Source organism: Paramormyrops kingsleyae, chromosome 14 (genome assembly GCF_048594095.1).
Source record: "Paramormyrops kingsleyae isolate MSU_618 chromosome 14, PKINGS_0.4, whole genome shotgun sequence".
In the NCBI taxonomy this organism is placed as follows: Eukaryota; Metazoa; Chordata; class Actinopteri; order Osteoglossiformes; family Mormyridae; genus Paramormyrops; species Paramormyrops kingsleyae.
The window spans coordinates 8,189,481-8,204,413 of NC_132810.1; the positions used below are offsets into that span (position 1 = coordinate 8,189,481).

At 42.8% G+C, this 14,933-nt stretch overlaps 1 protein-coding gene across 15 annotated transcripts in view; it reads left to right on the forward strand.

Moving 5' to 3' along the window:
* ryr3 (ryanodine receptor 3) overlaps positions 1 to 13,618 on the forward strand; it is a 97,263-nt gene extending 83,645 nt beyond the window's left edge. For 11 of the 15 annotated variants that reach the window (XM_072699224.1, XM_072699225.1, XM_072699228.1 and 8 more), the window contains 27 exons: positions 52 to 108; positions 208 to 307; positions 389 to 468; positions 617 to 693; positions 1,086 to 1,159; positions 2,993 to 3,010; positions 3,553 to 3,633; positions 3,836 to 3,924; positions 4,012 to 4,140; positions 4,605 to 4,709; positions 5,314 to 5,395; positions 5,592 to 6,904; positions 7,327 to 7,388; positions 7,479 to 7,650; positions 7,747 to 7,833; positions 8,055 to 8,240; positions 8,330 to 8,460; positions 8,745 to 8,787; positions 9,018 to 9,145; positions 9,273 to 9,333; positions 9,413 to 9,559; positions 9,660 to 9,794; positions 10,377 to 10,533; positions 10,771 to 10,835; positions 10,995 to 11,095; positions 11,912 to 11,963; positions 12,546 to 13,618. In XM_072699224.1, coding sequence (XP_072555325.1) covers positions 52 to 108; positions 208 to 307; positions 389 to 468; positions 617 to 693; positions 1,086 to 1,159; positions 2,993 to 3,010; positions 3,553 to 3,633; positions 3,836 to 3,924; positions 4,012 to 4,140; positions 4,605 to 4,709; positions 5,314 to 5,395; positions 5,592 to 6,904; positions 7,327 to 7,388; positions 7,479 to 7,650; positions 7,747 to 7,833; positions 8,055 to 8,240; positions 8,330 to 8,460; positions 8,745 to 8,787; positions 9,018 to 9,145; positions 9,273 to 9,333; positions 9,413 to 9,559; positions 9,660 to 9,794; positions 10,377 to 10,533; positions 10,771 to 10,835; positions 10,995 to 11,095; positions 11,912 to 11,963; positions 12,546 to 12,641 — 3,828 coding nt within the window. In that variant the 3' untranslated portion in view covers positions 12,642 to 13,618. The remainder of the gene's footprint in view (positions 1 to 51; positions 109 to 207; positions 308 to 388; positions 469 to 616; positions 694 to 1,085; positions 1,160 to 2,992; positions 3,011 to 3,552; positions 3,634 to 3,835; positions 3,925 to 4,011; positions 4,141 to 4,604; positions 4,710 to 5,313; positions 5,396 to 5,591; positions 6,905 to 7,326; positions 7,389 to 7,478; positions 7,651 to 7,746; positions 7,834 to 8,054; positions 8,241 to 8,329; positions 8,461 to 8,744; positions 8,788 to 9,017; positions 9,146 to 9,272; positions 9,334 to 9,412; positions 9,560 to 9,659; positions 9,795 to 10,376; positions 10,534 to 10,770; positions 10,836 to 10,994; positions 11,096 to 11,911; positions 11,964 to 12,545) is intronic. The other 4 variants (XM_072699231.1, XM_072699234.1, XM_072699238.1 and 1 more) reach the window with 1 other exon arrangement.
* Positions 13,619 to 14,933: the final 1,315 nt, after the last annotated feature.

The window sequence follows — 14,933 nt, forward strand, 5'->3', positions numbered from 1 at the left end:
CCTTTAATGGGGCGGCCATGCTCAGCAATTTCATAAGTTTTTCCTCCCTAGAGCTGTGCCGAAAGTGAAGAAGAAGAAGAGGATGAGGAGAAAGAGAAGACCTTTGAGGTAAATATTTCTGTGGTTAGAACAGGTTTGTTAGAACAGCTGTAGCACAGTCTGCAAAATGAGTCCAGTGGTACCATGTGATGTGCCTGGGGGCTGTAGGAGAAGGAGATGGAGAAGCAGAGGACTCTCTACCAGCAGGCCAGGCTGCATGACAGAGGGGCGGCTCAGATGGTTCTGCAGATGATCAGTGCCAGTAAAGGTACGGGCAGAAAGAGGCACATGTACACAAATAGTCCACATGGGGTGTACTTGACCAGGCTGTTCTCCTTTGCTTCCTCAGGCCGGCTGGGTCCTATGGTCACAGTCACACTGAAATTGGGCATCTCCATTCTCAATGGGGGAAACGTGCTTGTCCAGCAGGTACAGATGCTCACAGACAGTGATCATGTTAACTACAGAAAGGCGTTTTACCCTTTACCCTTCATTTTAAATCTTATTCCTCTTTGTGGGTTGTATATTTTCTAGTGCCGTATTATATTTAGAGAAATTTGTACCTATCCTTTTGCAGAAAATGCTGGATTACCTAAAGGAGAAAAGAGATGCTGGATTCTTCAAGAGTTTATCTGGACTGATGCAGTCTTGCAGGTGCTGTACCCTTGGTCTTGATTTCACTCAATATAGGAGTGTCAGAAACAGGGAGCCTGTGGATGTTTCAGGAGATGTGTGAGGTTGGGGGTCCTCTGTGCCATGAACCAGTTTTCCTAGATATAAAGCAGCTCATTTTGTGTTAGTGGGGAGGGAGATTAGGCTCATGTTTAGTTTACGTTAGAGTGCCTAACTTGTTTTGTGACTTGCTGGGTTTGCCATCCTGGAAGATCCTGAGGGTGCCGCTAAAATGGGCTCCGTTCCAGCCACCAAGTGTCCCGTGGGCCTGTTCACCAATCAGAAGAGCAGGGTTTTCCACATGGAGCAAACTGTAGTTTGCTTCCTTCAGACTGATTCTATATAATCTTTTATGTATTTTATTTAATCTTCAGTGTCCTGGATTTGAATGCATTTGAAAGGCAGAACAAAGCAGAAGGTCTGGGAATGGTGACTGAGGAAGGTTCAAGTAAGTGTGGGGAACCACCCAGGGCAGGAGACTGATGGAAGAGCTGCCTCTCTATGGGTCTGTCTTAGGTTCCTCTATAGCTTTATCTTAGGTGCCTCTGTAGAAGTCTGTCTTAGTTGCCCCTGTTGTAATTTCTGACCATACTTCACATTTCAGAGCCTCAGAGCCCTTATGCTCAAACTTTTAAAGGCACCAAATAGAAAACTGCTTCCTGAGCCAAATCTTCTGTAATCAGTCTGGCTTCTAGCAACTTGAGCTACCATCTGTTATGTAACTTATTTAATCAAATGCAGTAAATTCGTTTTATATATTTCTGCCAGCACATGATGGTTTTTTACAGTTACTGAGCACTGCAGCCTAAGCAAAGTCATAGATACGGATTTGGCGACCATAATATACCATAATAACGAGATCCCAGTTTAGCAGGTAACTCTCTTTTGATCTTCAAGGACTGAGTTGCACAACGGCAGAAACAAGTATAAAACTGCATTATCCCTGTAATGCATTTTTTTCTTTTTGTGGCACACCCTTACTGCCTGCCCCACAGACAGTGCTCCGTGTTGTCTCATTAACATTTTGTTGTCTTGTCTACAGGTACAGATTCAACTCAAGAAATCACACCACATTTAAATAGATGTGACACTCGTAGACAAAGCACAGAGGTTAAATGGACTGGCTTTAATCATGGCTTAAACCATGGATTCATATATAACAATTAATATATTAACTTTTAAAGGGCTGCCACATGAGCTGGAGAATTAACATGAATCATTAATTTTGATTCATATTTCTTTGAGGAACTGCTTAGTGAATAGCTTTGGAAAGGCATAGTATTGGAATGAAAAGGTTATTTATGAATAACAGCAATTCTAAAGAAAAATATCTATAGATTAAGCACGTTTTTTTTTCATGAAACATAACTGTAGTCCTCCAGAGAAGATGATTTATATTTGCTCATACGAATTTTGTGAAAAAGTTGCTTAATATTTTGAATGGAAACACTCCTGACACTTCAATACAATGCAGCAGCCCTCTGATACCTGGCAGAAAGAAAAACACGCTGCAGCTTGAGCTTGCCAGCGAAATTCTCATTTAAGGGTTCAGCATAGTGCCCCTGGTTAGCTGAAGTTTTTCAATCAATACAGACCCTCCCTGCAGTCTCCAAAACTCCCTTCAGTGCCATTTGTCTGTCTTCTTCCAGCCAGATTTCAGTGCACTGGCAGTATATTTCTCTGTCGGAATGTGGGGCACTTTTACAGAGCTTACATACCAGGCCAGACGTGTTCAATGCACTTGCCCTGTTGAAATTGATCCCATCGCACCGCTCATCTAAGGGGCTTGGGGATGCAGACACATCAGTCAGCATTAGCTGATCCCGTTGCATTTTTCTTTTTCACAGAAATACTCATCACCATGCCATCCTCAGTTACCCTCAGGAGTTTATCTTTGTCCGCACCACCTGTTAAGAGTAGCACGAAAAAAAAAACATTAGTAATCTGTTCACAGAAGATATTTCATTGGGTTCTTTGACATCTGTTTTCATTGACAATTGTGTTATGTGTTTTTCGTCATTTTCCCACCTCATTAAATCAGGCATAAGTGATGGTGACTTGAGTCCTGTACTGTATTTCACCTCCAGTCAAACACCTGCCGATCTGTGCAGAACTTGTACTTGAGACTCTCTTAAGCGCATGTCAATGTCTCTATACTGGAAAGTGATGTCAATTTTCTCTCTCTTACTTCTTATTGAAATTCAGTGTCTTCTCCCTTGCTTATGTCTGCTTTTTTGTTTGTTTGTTTCTTCTTTGTCATTTTTTTTCTCATCGGTCGCAGTCAACGTGAGTGAGCAGGGTAAATACACGGTTTAGATTCTCCTCATTTCGCAATGCTGCCGTCCCGAATGCTGGCATTACAACTTCTGCACTCCCATCCCCTTTCCTCCCTGTCTTGGATGTGTTAGTCCTGCTGTGATCTGCAGGAAAATATGCATGCTGAGAGTAGTATGTGTAGACATAGACAAAGACTCTCACTGACTCACCCACTATACTAAATTTGTGCTTGTGATTTGTGTGGAAACCTTTTCCTGTTATAACAATACTAACCAGAAATAATAAAAATGGTACTTTAATACAAATGAATACACCTCTGTATGTGTGAATCAGAAAGGACAAACCCCTGCAATGCAGTTTCTTTACTGTTGCTCTCCCAGTAGTGATACAGTCTGATCTGTAGTGGTAGTTCTAAGCTTTTACCCTACAAAGCTCACATGCTTACCAAGCAAAAGCTGGACGTCAACGTTTTGCTAGAATAACCTGCCTGTGCCAGATATCCTCAGACCTATGAGGTCTAATATTCTTCCCAGTGCTAATCAAAGAACACTTCTGTCTCCAAAGGCTCTAAGGTACTGCAGAATGACGATTTCACAAAGGATCTCTTTAGGTTCCTGCAACTTCTCTGTGAAGGTCACAATAACGGTAGGTACCAGGTACCACTTATTCATGCACAAGGTTTTTTTTTTTAAGTTAATTGTGCCCAACGACCACAACTAAATGTGGCAGAAAAATATAGGCAGATTTTTTTTAACTTGTCCCAAGTCATGTTATTCAGTCTTTATCAGGTACATTAATTAATTAGAATAGGTCATTTTTCCTTCTCCTTTTTCTCTTAACTGCACAGACTTCCAGAATTTCCTGCGTACCCAAACTGGAAACACCACCACCGTTAACATAATCATCAGTACCGTGGATTATCTGCTTCGGCTGCAGGTAAAACACATAACTAGGAAAAACTTTTCAGTCGCAGACTGCAGTGGTTGCTTCACATTCCATTGCTCTGATCTTCTGTCCCTGAAGGAATCCATCAGCGATTTTTACTGGTACTATTCTGGAAAGGATGTCATGGATGAAACTGGCCAACGTAACTTCTCCAAAGCCTTGGCCGTTGCCCGACAGATCTTCAATTCCCTCACTGAGTACATCCAGGTATGGGCTTCCACCCTCCTTGTCTCATATAAATATAAGTCAATATAAATTTTTGTGTAATTTTTTATTGTGTTATAGTATTGAATAATTTATCTTTTTTTTACATTTTAACCCAGTTAATATAAACATCCAATTTTTAAATGAATTTAATCATTCTATTTGTGTATGTGTTTAAATGCTTAATTTGCACTGAAGGGACTGCATCCAATTTCATTTTACTTAGTATAATGACAATAAAGATTCTGTCTGTCTGTCCGTCCGTCCGTCCGTTCATCCATCCATCCATCCATCCATACATACCATTAGGGGTTATCCTCAAGTATAGTTTGTGCTCCTTTCTCAATACTAACATGCCCCTGTGACGGAATGTTATGGCAATGTCTCGTGTAGTAATATACAAGTTTTATCTCATATTGAACTTGAACCCATAATGAACACAGCTGTGGCAAACCTTTCTGCTGCAGGGCCCCTGTATTGGGAACCAGCAAAGTTTGGCTCACAGCAGGTTGTGGGACGCAGTGGTGGGCTTTCTACATGTCTTTGCCAACATGCAGATGAAGCTGTCACAGGTATTGTCCTTATTCTTCTCTATATCTTTTCTATGGCTTTACCATAGATGGAACAGAGTATAATAAATCAATACAGTAGTTAACTACTAACATTTGAAATGCAGCAGTGTATTTTTTACAAATTTACCACTAGATGTCTCCCTTTGAACAATTCTTAAACAGAGGGTGTTTTTCAGTTATCAGAAGCAGTGTACACTTATTACATTACTCCTATAGCATGTGGCCCAAGTGGCCAAGGGTTTTGTGAGCATAAATCTCACTGCCATTTAGAGCAGACCTCACAGATTGAATTTGCTCAACAGGACAGTCTGAGCACACTTGTTTTTGCTGAGTAAAGTGCTGGCCTACATTTTATTTCTTGCTGGGAGCTGGACTTCGAGGTAGCCCAAAACTGAGTCAGGCCTTCCCCGCCACCTGTTCCTGATGAATAGAATGACATTAGCATGTGCTGATGGATGGCACTGACCAGATGAGACTCATCTTTTGAAAAATAGCCTGAATTTCACCCACCGTTCAAATTAGGTTTATTAAACACTTAAATGTGATTGTCTGCTCGCAGTTTTGAAATACACGTCGTCGTCAAGTGGTTTCTGTTTTTCTGTAGGACTCAAGCCAGATCAAGCTACTGAAGGAACTGCTGGACTTGCAGAAGGATATGATAGTCATGCTGTTGTCTCTTCTGGAAGGTTAGGCTGTATGGCAGAAGAACTGGAAATGAGAATTAAAAATTGTCATTAGTGATAGCAGCTGCTCTTATCTCAATGGGCAGATTCTTCATGTTTTCATTAATCCCTGATTCAAATTGTTGATAGCTTTTCTATACAGGGTGTAAGGTGATTACACTGTACATGTATGTCAATATCCTTTGCTGTTGTTTCACAGGAAACGTGGTAAATGGAACAATTGGTAAGCAGATGGTGGACACCTTGGTGGAATCCTCTAGCAACGTAGAGATGATCCTGAAGTTCTTTGACATGTTCCTCAAACTGAAGGACCTGACTACCTCTGACAACTTCAAAGAATATGATCCTGAAAGCAAGGGTGTAATCTCCAAAAAGGAATTCCAAAAATCCATGGAGAATCAAAAGCAGTACTCCCAGTCAGAGATTGAGTTCCTTCTTTCCTGTGCAGAGGCTGATGAGAATGATATGTTTAATTATAAGGAGTTTGTGGAACGTTTCCATGAGCCTGCCAAGGATATTGGCTTTAATGTGGCTGTGCTCCTCACCAATCTCTCAGAACATATGCCCCATGACTCACGACTCAGTACCTTCCTCGACCTCGCTGAAAGCGTTCTCAGCTACTTTGAACCATACCTGGGGCGCATTGAGATAATGGGAGGTGCTAAAAGGATTGAGAGGGTCTACTTTGAGATCAGCGAGTCCAGTAGGACCCAATGGGAGAAACCCCAGGTCAAGGAATCTAAGCGACAATTCATCTTTGATGTTGTCAATGAGGGTGGTGAGAGTGAAAAGATGGAGCTTTTTGTCAACTTCTGTGAGGACACCATCTTTGAGATGCAGCTGGCCTCACAGATCTCAGAACCAGATGCAGTGGAGCGACCAGAGGATGATGAGGAAGATTTACATAGTCTTTTGGAGGAGCTGGAGGAGGAGGATGAAGAGCATGCACTCGAGTCATCCTCTGCCTTCTCCATTGCCTGTGCCTCAATGAAGAAAAACCTGTGCAGTTTCCGTCAGATGCTGACCATCAGAAGCATGCGAAAGCGATATAAAAAGTTAAGAAAAATGACTGTGAAGGAGATGATCAAAGGGTTTTTCTCTTTCTTCTGGATGATTTTCACTGGCATTTTCTACTTCATGTTCAACCTGGTCTGGGGCTTTTTCCACATCCTCTGGACTTCCATGTTTGGAGGAGGCCTTGTAGAGGGGGCTAAGAATATGAAAGTGACGGACATCCTGGGAAACATGCCTGATCCCACACAGTTTGGTATCCATGGTGATGTGCTGGAGGCAGAGAAGCTGGAGCCTGGTGATCTATCATCTACAGCAGAGCTGGTACAGATGGCTAAAGGAGACAAGGTGGAGGCCGACCTTATGACTGAGCTATTAAATATCCAGCCAAAGAAGGAAGGAGGAAAGCATGCACTGGAGCCTGGCTTAGGCGACGTGTCTGAGATTGTTGGCTCTGACGCGCCCTCCATTGCAAGTGCTGTGCGCCAGAAAAAAGCTCAGGCACGTGTCCACTGATTTACTGCGAATGATACTGACACGTCATGACCAGCCACATGGCTTATGGGTGGCTCAGGCAACAGTGTCCTAAATACACCACAGATCAAATGCAGGGTGGCCTGTCAGCTTTAGTGTGTAAGGAGAAAGTAGTTGTGGCTGGCTTTTGTAGGAATGATGTACAGTGTTGCTTTAAAGCATTTATCACAGCAGTGTTTTCATAGGGGACAAAGAACTATCGTACTATACTTGTTGGTGCATGTTACTAGCTTTTTTTTTTTTTACCCTATTCAAGCAAAAAGTCAGTTTTAATTTTAAATTGATCTTGCATGTTCTGTAAGCTCCATATGCTGGTATGTCTCAGTATAAGCAGTTTGGGGCTTTTTCTTTTTAAACAACTTTGGCCTGGGGGGTTGTGCTCTCCACAGAAGGAGGCTGCTGGCATCGAGGCCGCTGAGACCGATCAGAAAGCAGAGCCTGAGAAGGCAGAGTGAGTGTCGGCTCAGCCACAGCAGAGCTGTCTGTTGTGATGCCCTGTTGCTCTCTAACTCTGTGGGATTGTGGCGTTTTACCAATTCAGCACAGAGGATGGAGAGAAAAAGGACAAAGCCAAAGAGGAGATGCCATCTGAGCCTGCCACGGAGGAGGAGAAGAAGGTCCCCAAGAAAAGACGAGATCAAAAGAAGGAGGCACCCGAGGCTTTCATGGCCAGCTTCTTCGCTGGACTGGAGGTCTACCAGACCAAGATGCTTGTGAGTTTTTGTTTTCATAAAACACTTAATTTTTCATTAGGCAACATGTTGAGCTCTCTGCATGGTTGATGGTAAAATGCACTTGTGTCTTTACAGAACTATCTGGCCAGGAACTTCTACAATCTCCGTCTCCTGGCTTTGTTTGTTGCCTTTGCCATCAATTTCATTCTGCTCTTCTATAAGGTAACTCAGACTAAGTATGTAAATCCTACTGTTAGATTAAACAGCTACTTCTCTATTCAACGTGTCATAGTCTGCTTTTAGAAATGTAGATTGTGCAACATATTGGCATTTTTTCAGAATTACAGCTGACATTTCAGTCTGTGCGAGGCCTGCCTACTCAGCCTAGGAGGGCAGTGTAGCCATATTTGCCTCTTGTGGCTGTAAATGTATGCTGTGTTAAGGTCACAGGCGATGACTCGGATGAGGAGGCAGATCCCTGGAATGGTGATGATGAAAATGAGGAAGGCGGTACGGAGTACTTTGTGCTGCAGGAGAGCACTGGGTACATGGCACCCACTCTCCGCTTCCTGGCCATCCTGCACACAGTCATCTCTTTCCTGTGTGTGGTGGGATACTATTACCTTAAGGTGACCCACTTTTCTAAAAGCCGGATGTGAGGATTAAATTACACGGCCAAGTGTTTCCTGATTAACCCCTGAATAACCTCTACTCCAAGGTGCCCTTGGTGGTGTTTAAGCGTGAGAAAGAGATCGCAAGGAAGCTGGAGTTTGATGGCCTGTACATCACTGAGCAGCCCTCGGATGATGACATCAAAGGACAGTGGGATCGACTGGTCATCAACACCCCGTACGTCCTTTCAATACCCACTGCATGATCCCTATTTGTGAAGAAGTGGCCTCAATTTAAGCTGCTGTCTGTGAGAGACAGAAGTGTCTACCCCCTGTGTGGAGTGGCTGTGTACATGTCAGTTTGCACTGTAATGGAAAAAAGCCCCCCCCCCCCCCCCAGGCATAATCCTCATTTTGGGTCCTTGTTTTGTTAAACACAGCTGACTGCCCACTTACCCCTTATTGCCAATCTGCTGGAGTCACAAGGAGACTTACACATTTATAATTCTTGTCTGTTTATAGCTCTTTTCCCAACAACTACTGGGACAAATTTGTTAAACGCAAGGTAAGTTAAACTTAAATTTATCACATTACATTTTTGACCCTTTAGTGACCAGTTTAAAGCCACTAACAGTATTATCACAGTATTTCAAGGCAAAGTATATTTACATAACACTTACTACATGCTTACACTGTTACTACAATTAAGACTTTTTTTCCTAGTTAAAAGCCAGAATGTGTTTTATTTGTTAAGTCGCCCTACCCTCTAACACAGCTCATTGCCATTGCTTGCAGGTGATCAATAAGTATGGAGATCTTTATGGGGCAGAGAGGATAGCTGAATTGCTGGGTCTGGATAAGAGTGCTCTGGACTTCAACCCCACCAAGGAGGCTGTAGTTAAGGAGGCCTCGCTGGTCTCATGGTAAGTGACTTCATACCTGCAGGGAATCTTACACCCTCCACCTTAATAAAGACAGCTGTGATTTGGTGGAGTGGATAGATGACAAACAATCCAATAACTTTTTTTCTCATCTTCTCCTCTGCCATAGGCTCAGCTCCATCGACACCAAATACCACATCTGGAAAATGGGTGTGGTCTTTACAGACAACGTGAGTACATCTCCTCTGTTCCACCAGAGGCCCCAGTTGCTCACCGGATGTTGCTGATAACTATGTGGTCGTGTTGCAGCCTTTTCTCTACCTGGTCTGGTACACCACCATGTCAATCCTTGGACACTACAACAACTTCTTCTTTGCTGCTCACTTGTTGGACATTGCTATGGGCTTCAAAACCTTGAGAACCATCTTATCTTCAGTTACTCATAATGGAAAACAGGTAAGAAAAGCTTGTCTTCCAGCAGCTAAAGACACACATCTGTGAGCCTTGTATTGTACAGCAGCCATGCATTAATCACAATTCTCCACCCTTAAAATAGCTGGTGCTGACGGTAGGGCTGCTGGCAGTGGTGGTGTACCTGTACACTGTGGTGGCCTTCAACTTCTTCCGCAAGTTCTACAACAAGAGCGAGGATGAAGATGAACCAGACATGAAGTGTGATGACATGATGACCGTAAGTTATCTCCTTCTTCTAAACGCTGTGGTACAGCAGCTAAAGTGGTTAGGTGCCTTGAAAGGTTGAAGGGGACGTTGGTACACTTGAACTCAGTATTTGGATCAATGGTGGCTGTTATTCTCCATAAAATTTCTTCCTACACACTCCTGCTCCACATTACTGATAAACAGATAAAAACAGACCATTTATTTATCTAGGCAGGTGTCTTCACTATTCACCCATATAGGATCGTGACATATAACTCTCTCATTCACTTTCCTGGGAGGATCAGAAGAAATTATTGCATCCTTTCCATCTCAAAGAGTCAATAAGTGCTGAGTGGCTCACCCTACCTGTGATTACAAGGTCACCAGTTCAAATACCACGATTGGCAGAGCGATTTTGCCAGTGGCTCCCTGGTCAGGGCGTATGAACCCAATTGCTGTAGGGATGCTGTTTGAGCCTGGTCTCTGATCCTTAGTTATACATTGCTTTGGACAAAAGCATCTGCTAAATAAAATGTGCAAATGTAAATAAGAATTGTAGTTTGTTTTGGACAATATGAGCAGTGTCATTAAAGCCATCTTGTTCCCCCTTCAGTGCTACCTGTTCCACATGTATGTGGGCGTGAGGGCCGGTGGTGGCATCGGAGATGAAATCGAGGACCCTGCAGGCGACCCTTATGAGCTTTACCGCATCCTCTTTGATATCACCTTCTTCTTCTTTGTCATTGTCATCCTGCTGGCCATCATCCAAGGTATGGGGCTCTGTCAATCTCTGCTTACCAGGAAGACCTTCTGGCTGCACAGTGTTAACTTGCAGGACCTGGTGGGGTGGAGAAGAGAATTCGCACTGAGGTTCTGTAATGCATGGTCCCAGCTCCCTTCCAAAAATATCACGCTGACATTCATGCAATTTCACATTTCGATCAGATGATTTCTCAGTGAAATTCTTGCCGTTTCATGCATCCTAAGCGGTTTGTGTGCGGAAACAGGTCTAATCATTGATGCATTTGGAGAGCTGAGAGATCAACAGGAACAAGTGAAAGAAGACATGGAGGTGAGTGTGTAGAGATGTAACCTGTCTTGCCAAGAAATCTCTCTCTAGATCACTTCTGTTAAATCAAAATGTTAATGTGTGCTTGGTACTTGGCAAAAGCTACGATTTTACATCTTTATCTATTATTCATGCAATCCATGTCCTTTTGTTTAAACCCAGACCAAATGCTTCATCTGTGGAATTGGAAATGATTACTTTGACACAACACCACATGGCTTTGAGACACACACCTTACAGGAGCACAACCTGGCTAACTACCTGTGAGTACCTGTCATCAACCCAGTACATAGCAGTGCACAGTTTGGATCTGTTGAGTCCAGATATTACAACTGGTTGACCCTGCTTAGATTGTGTTTTGCACGTCTGTGGTAATGTTGAATCTGCCCGAAAACACAGCTGCCCCACAAGATCAAAGAGGTGCATCATGTGCAGTAACTATCTCTGTGCTACAGACAAACCCCTGGTTCTGTAAGTGCGCTAGCTGGTGATGGTTATGACTGTTGGGTTCTTTTACATGCAGATGTGTGGCACTGCCTCTCCAAGGGATCCGCAGTGATGGCGCACCGTTAGCAAATATTCATCTAGTGTTGTTATAGATACCTTTAGGCTGAAGCTATTAGACATCCACAGTGGGGAAACAGTTTCCGTTTTTGCAGTTTCCTTGACAACAGCAGCTTGATCAAATTGGAGTCACCCAGGAGCTTACCGATCTACAGAAACACTTTCACACTCATTCAAAGCACAAGTAGGGCAGGACAGAATGACTCCAATAGAACGTAATGGCATTGTGATAATAAGTGACTTTAAAATGCCCAGGTTACTTTAGAGATCACCGATGTATAAGCTGGATGCTGTACAGCAGTATTTCTCAAACTAATCCTTGGGGACCCCCAGACAGACCAAATTTTTGCTGCTGGGTGCTGGGAGGAAGCAAAAATGTGGCCCGTCTAGGAGGAAGTAAACATGTGGACCGTCTGGGGGTCCCCAAAGACGGGTCTGAGAAACACTTCTGTAGAGCTTCACTCTGGTTAACAACTGCCTGCTGCCATGCTCTGATCCCTCCCCTGTGCTGGCAGGTTCTTCCTGATGTACCTCGTCAACAAGGATGAGACGGAGCACACTGGTCAGGTACATAGGCCCAGTTCTCCATACTTACTGTCTGTAATGTATATAAATGTAATTGCTTATATGCAAAAAAATCAGAACTACAGTTGTTAGATTGACAGTCAAGGTAATGATAATGCCAGTAAAAGTAGAGTAGTTTGTGGGGGTCAAATGCCCTTAATATTGACAGAATAAATGGAAGTGATTCATTCTATCACTATGATAAGCATGCTTTGTCTTTGGCTAGCAAAAAGCACAGGAATGGGGGTCCACTTATGCTGATGGTGCCATCATGGAGTGACTTTGGAACACCTTCAATGCTGTCTAGTCACTAAGCTGCCCAGATACCTGGGTTTTCAGTCACCTCTGCGCTGCTGAACTTCAGCACAAAACAATTTAGTGTTAGAAACACAGGCAGGCTGTCTAAGTTGCTCTATACTAAGCAGAATTAGAGAGCAGTCGCTATACGTTTTTTTGACCGAACCATATACACAGTTCAAAACTCTTCACAATTAAACAACAGATCCCTGAACAGTCACATCTACAATGTCCCTGTTTAACACTGTGGTTGCTCTGTAAGTTAATATAATCTTCTGATGTCTCCAGGAGTCGTACGTGTGGAAGATGTATCAGGAGAGATGCTGGGACTTCTTCCCTGCCGGAGACTGTTTCCGCAAGCAGTACGAGGACCAGCTGGGGTAGATCAGACCTTGTATCTTCAGTTCCCTGTCAACTGCTGAAGAAACACACAGACACCATGAAAGAACCTCCAAACTGTTCTACGACTGCACCACAGGTATCCTCAAACATCTGAACTTAAGAGAACATAAGCCCTCGATCATCAGAGAGACCAGATGCAAAAGTCATACTATTATTTTGTATTTAAGTGAAACCATCTTGTATCAGCATTAAATATTTCCATTTTATTCTATGGTACAGTGCCACATTTCAGTGTACCAAAACTTACAAAAAAGATACAAACTTTTGTTTTTTTGGGAACAGTCTGTTCTTTTGACATGTTGCCTTTCTTATGAATAATACTGAGCCGTTGCATAAAATTTTTCGTCTCTGACAAACACTGGATTGTGTAGGGTTTTGGAATGAGGTTTCAATCTCTGTCCTAATTATGCACAAGAATTACCACTTCAATATTCACAGAATGTTGAAATTGAGACTTATGCCAAATGGTTGTATGCGTAGATTTATAAACAGTGTTGTAATATTTAAACTGTCACTCTGCCTGATCAGATGAAAAACAGTTTAAATGAAGTTGAGCTAAAGGGTTGAACATGCTTTGAAATGCCTACTATCAAGTATCAAAGTGCCTTACTGACATGACAAAGCTATGCAAAACCATTTCTGTTCTTTCTAGTATGGTAGTGCTGTAGTTTTCCTGGATTAGCGACAAGCAGATGTATCAAGGTTAGTTTTGTGGCTTTTGTTTTAAAATTAAGGGACATGTAAATTCTATTCAGTTTCTCTCCAACTGCAGCAACCCAACTGCAAATATTCACAATACAATTAAACTGCTAAGAAATCACCATTCAAAAGTCAAAAAGTCAACAATGGGAATAAATGCTGTTGTATGGCCATTTGTATGTAGTAGCTTTGCTAACCTGTGTATTTCTTTTGAGGGGGGAAATAAAGAACCCACTTGCAATAAAATATTTCTGCTTGAACTGGTGCTGTAAGTTTGAATGAATGCAGCATGTGTAGCCAATTGCACCGAGTCTCACTGGATATAAGGGGATAAAGGGAAAAAAATACAGATGACTTACAGATCTTTCAAGGCTGATCTTCCAAAGAGCTAATGGCCCATAGTGCTGCTATTGAACGTGCCATTGTTTCATTCTGAGGAGACTGATATAGGCAAGGTATTAACACTGTTATGTATTACATGCAAGCAGCCACCTCAGAGCTTAACACCTCCTTCATAGAGTGACCATCCATGGCTATGAACACTGCTTAACACATGGCGGCCCTGTAACACGTCCCAACAACCAGTTTAAGGACCTATTGGTGATTTAGCAGAGGGGGACAATCCATTGCTTGGTTCATAAGGACAGGCCTAAACCGTTTGTGCTATTGTGCTGCTGTTTTCCCCACAGTCAAACCTGTGTAGTGTGGAATACAAGGGAGTCAGCTGGAATCTCTGCTGGCATGCTGAGGGAGGTGGAACTAACCAGCTGTTTCCCTCATCCCTGCATCCAGAAGTCAAGGTGGCTCCTCCTGACATTACTGCTTTCCCTGGCTGCTACCTCATGACCCCTGGGATATAGCAGTGAACACGGCACATAATTGTCATTTAACACTCACCGCACACAGTCATAACCCAGGACCTGAACGCGACAAGGACAACTTAAGGGTAGAAACATTCAGCCTGAGTTCACGCTAAACATGTGCAGCAGCAACAGCTGCCAGCCTTTCCAGGACACTGTCCACAGATGATAGAGTTGAGGAGCTTTTACAGACATTGCAAGTTAAATCGTATGTTTCCAGCAATTTTTTTCATTTTAACATCAATATTACAAAACAAAAATGCAGCATTACAAAATAAAAACAATTGTATTTTAAATTGTCCTACTGATTGGAGAAAAACATCCATTTTTCTTTTGCCAACCTAATTAGTTGACAATCAAAACCAGTGGGAAATTTATAGGTTTTCATTGTTTTAGTCTGCTTTGACGGCCCAGGCAGAATTTGTCCTTTGTCTTGCTTTTTGACTGTCCTTCAACAACAGGCACAACAGGGAAGCTCACTTCCCCTTCTGATAAACAGCATGTGAATTTTCTGCTAGTAACGAGATCTCACCATCATGATCAATATTCTCTTCACAACAGGCCATTCAGACAAAGTCAGATAAATAACTAAACACATTTTGGAAGAAGCAACAAGCTGGGCCCCATAATGATGGATCACTGCTGGGCTGCAGTCCGAACCAGTCACACATATCAGCCTGAACAGAAGGATTTTAAACAAACTCAGCAGTAGCCT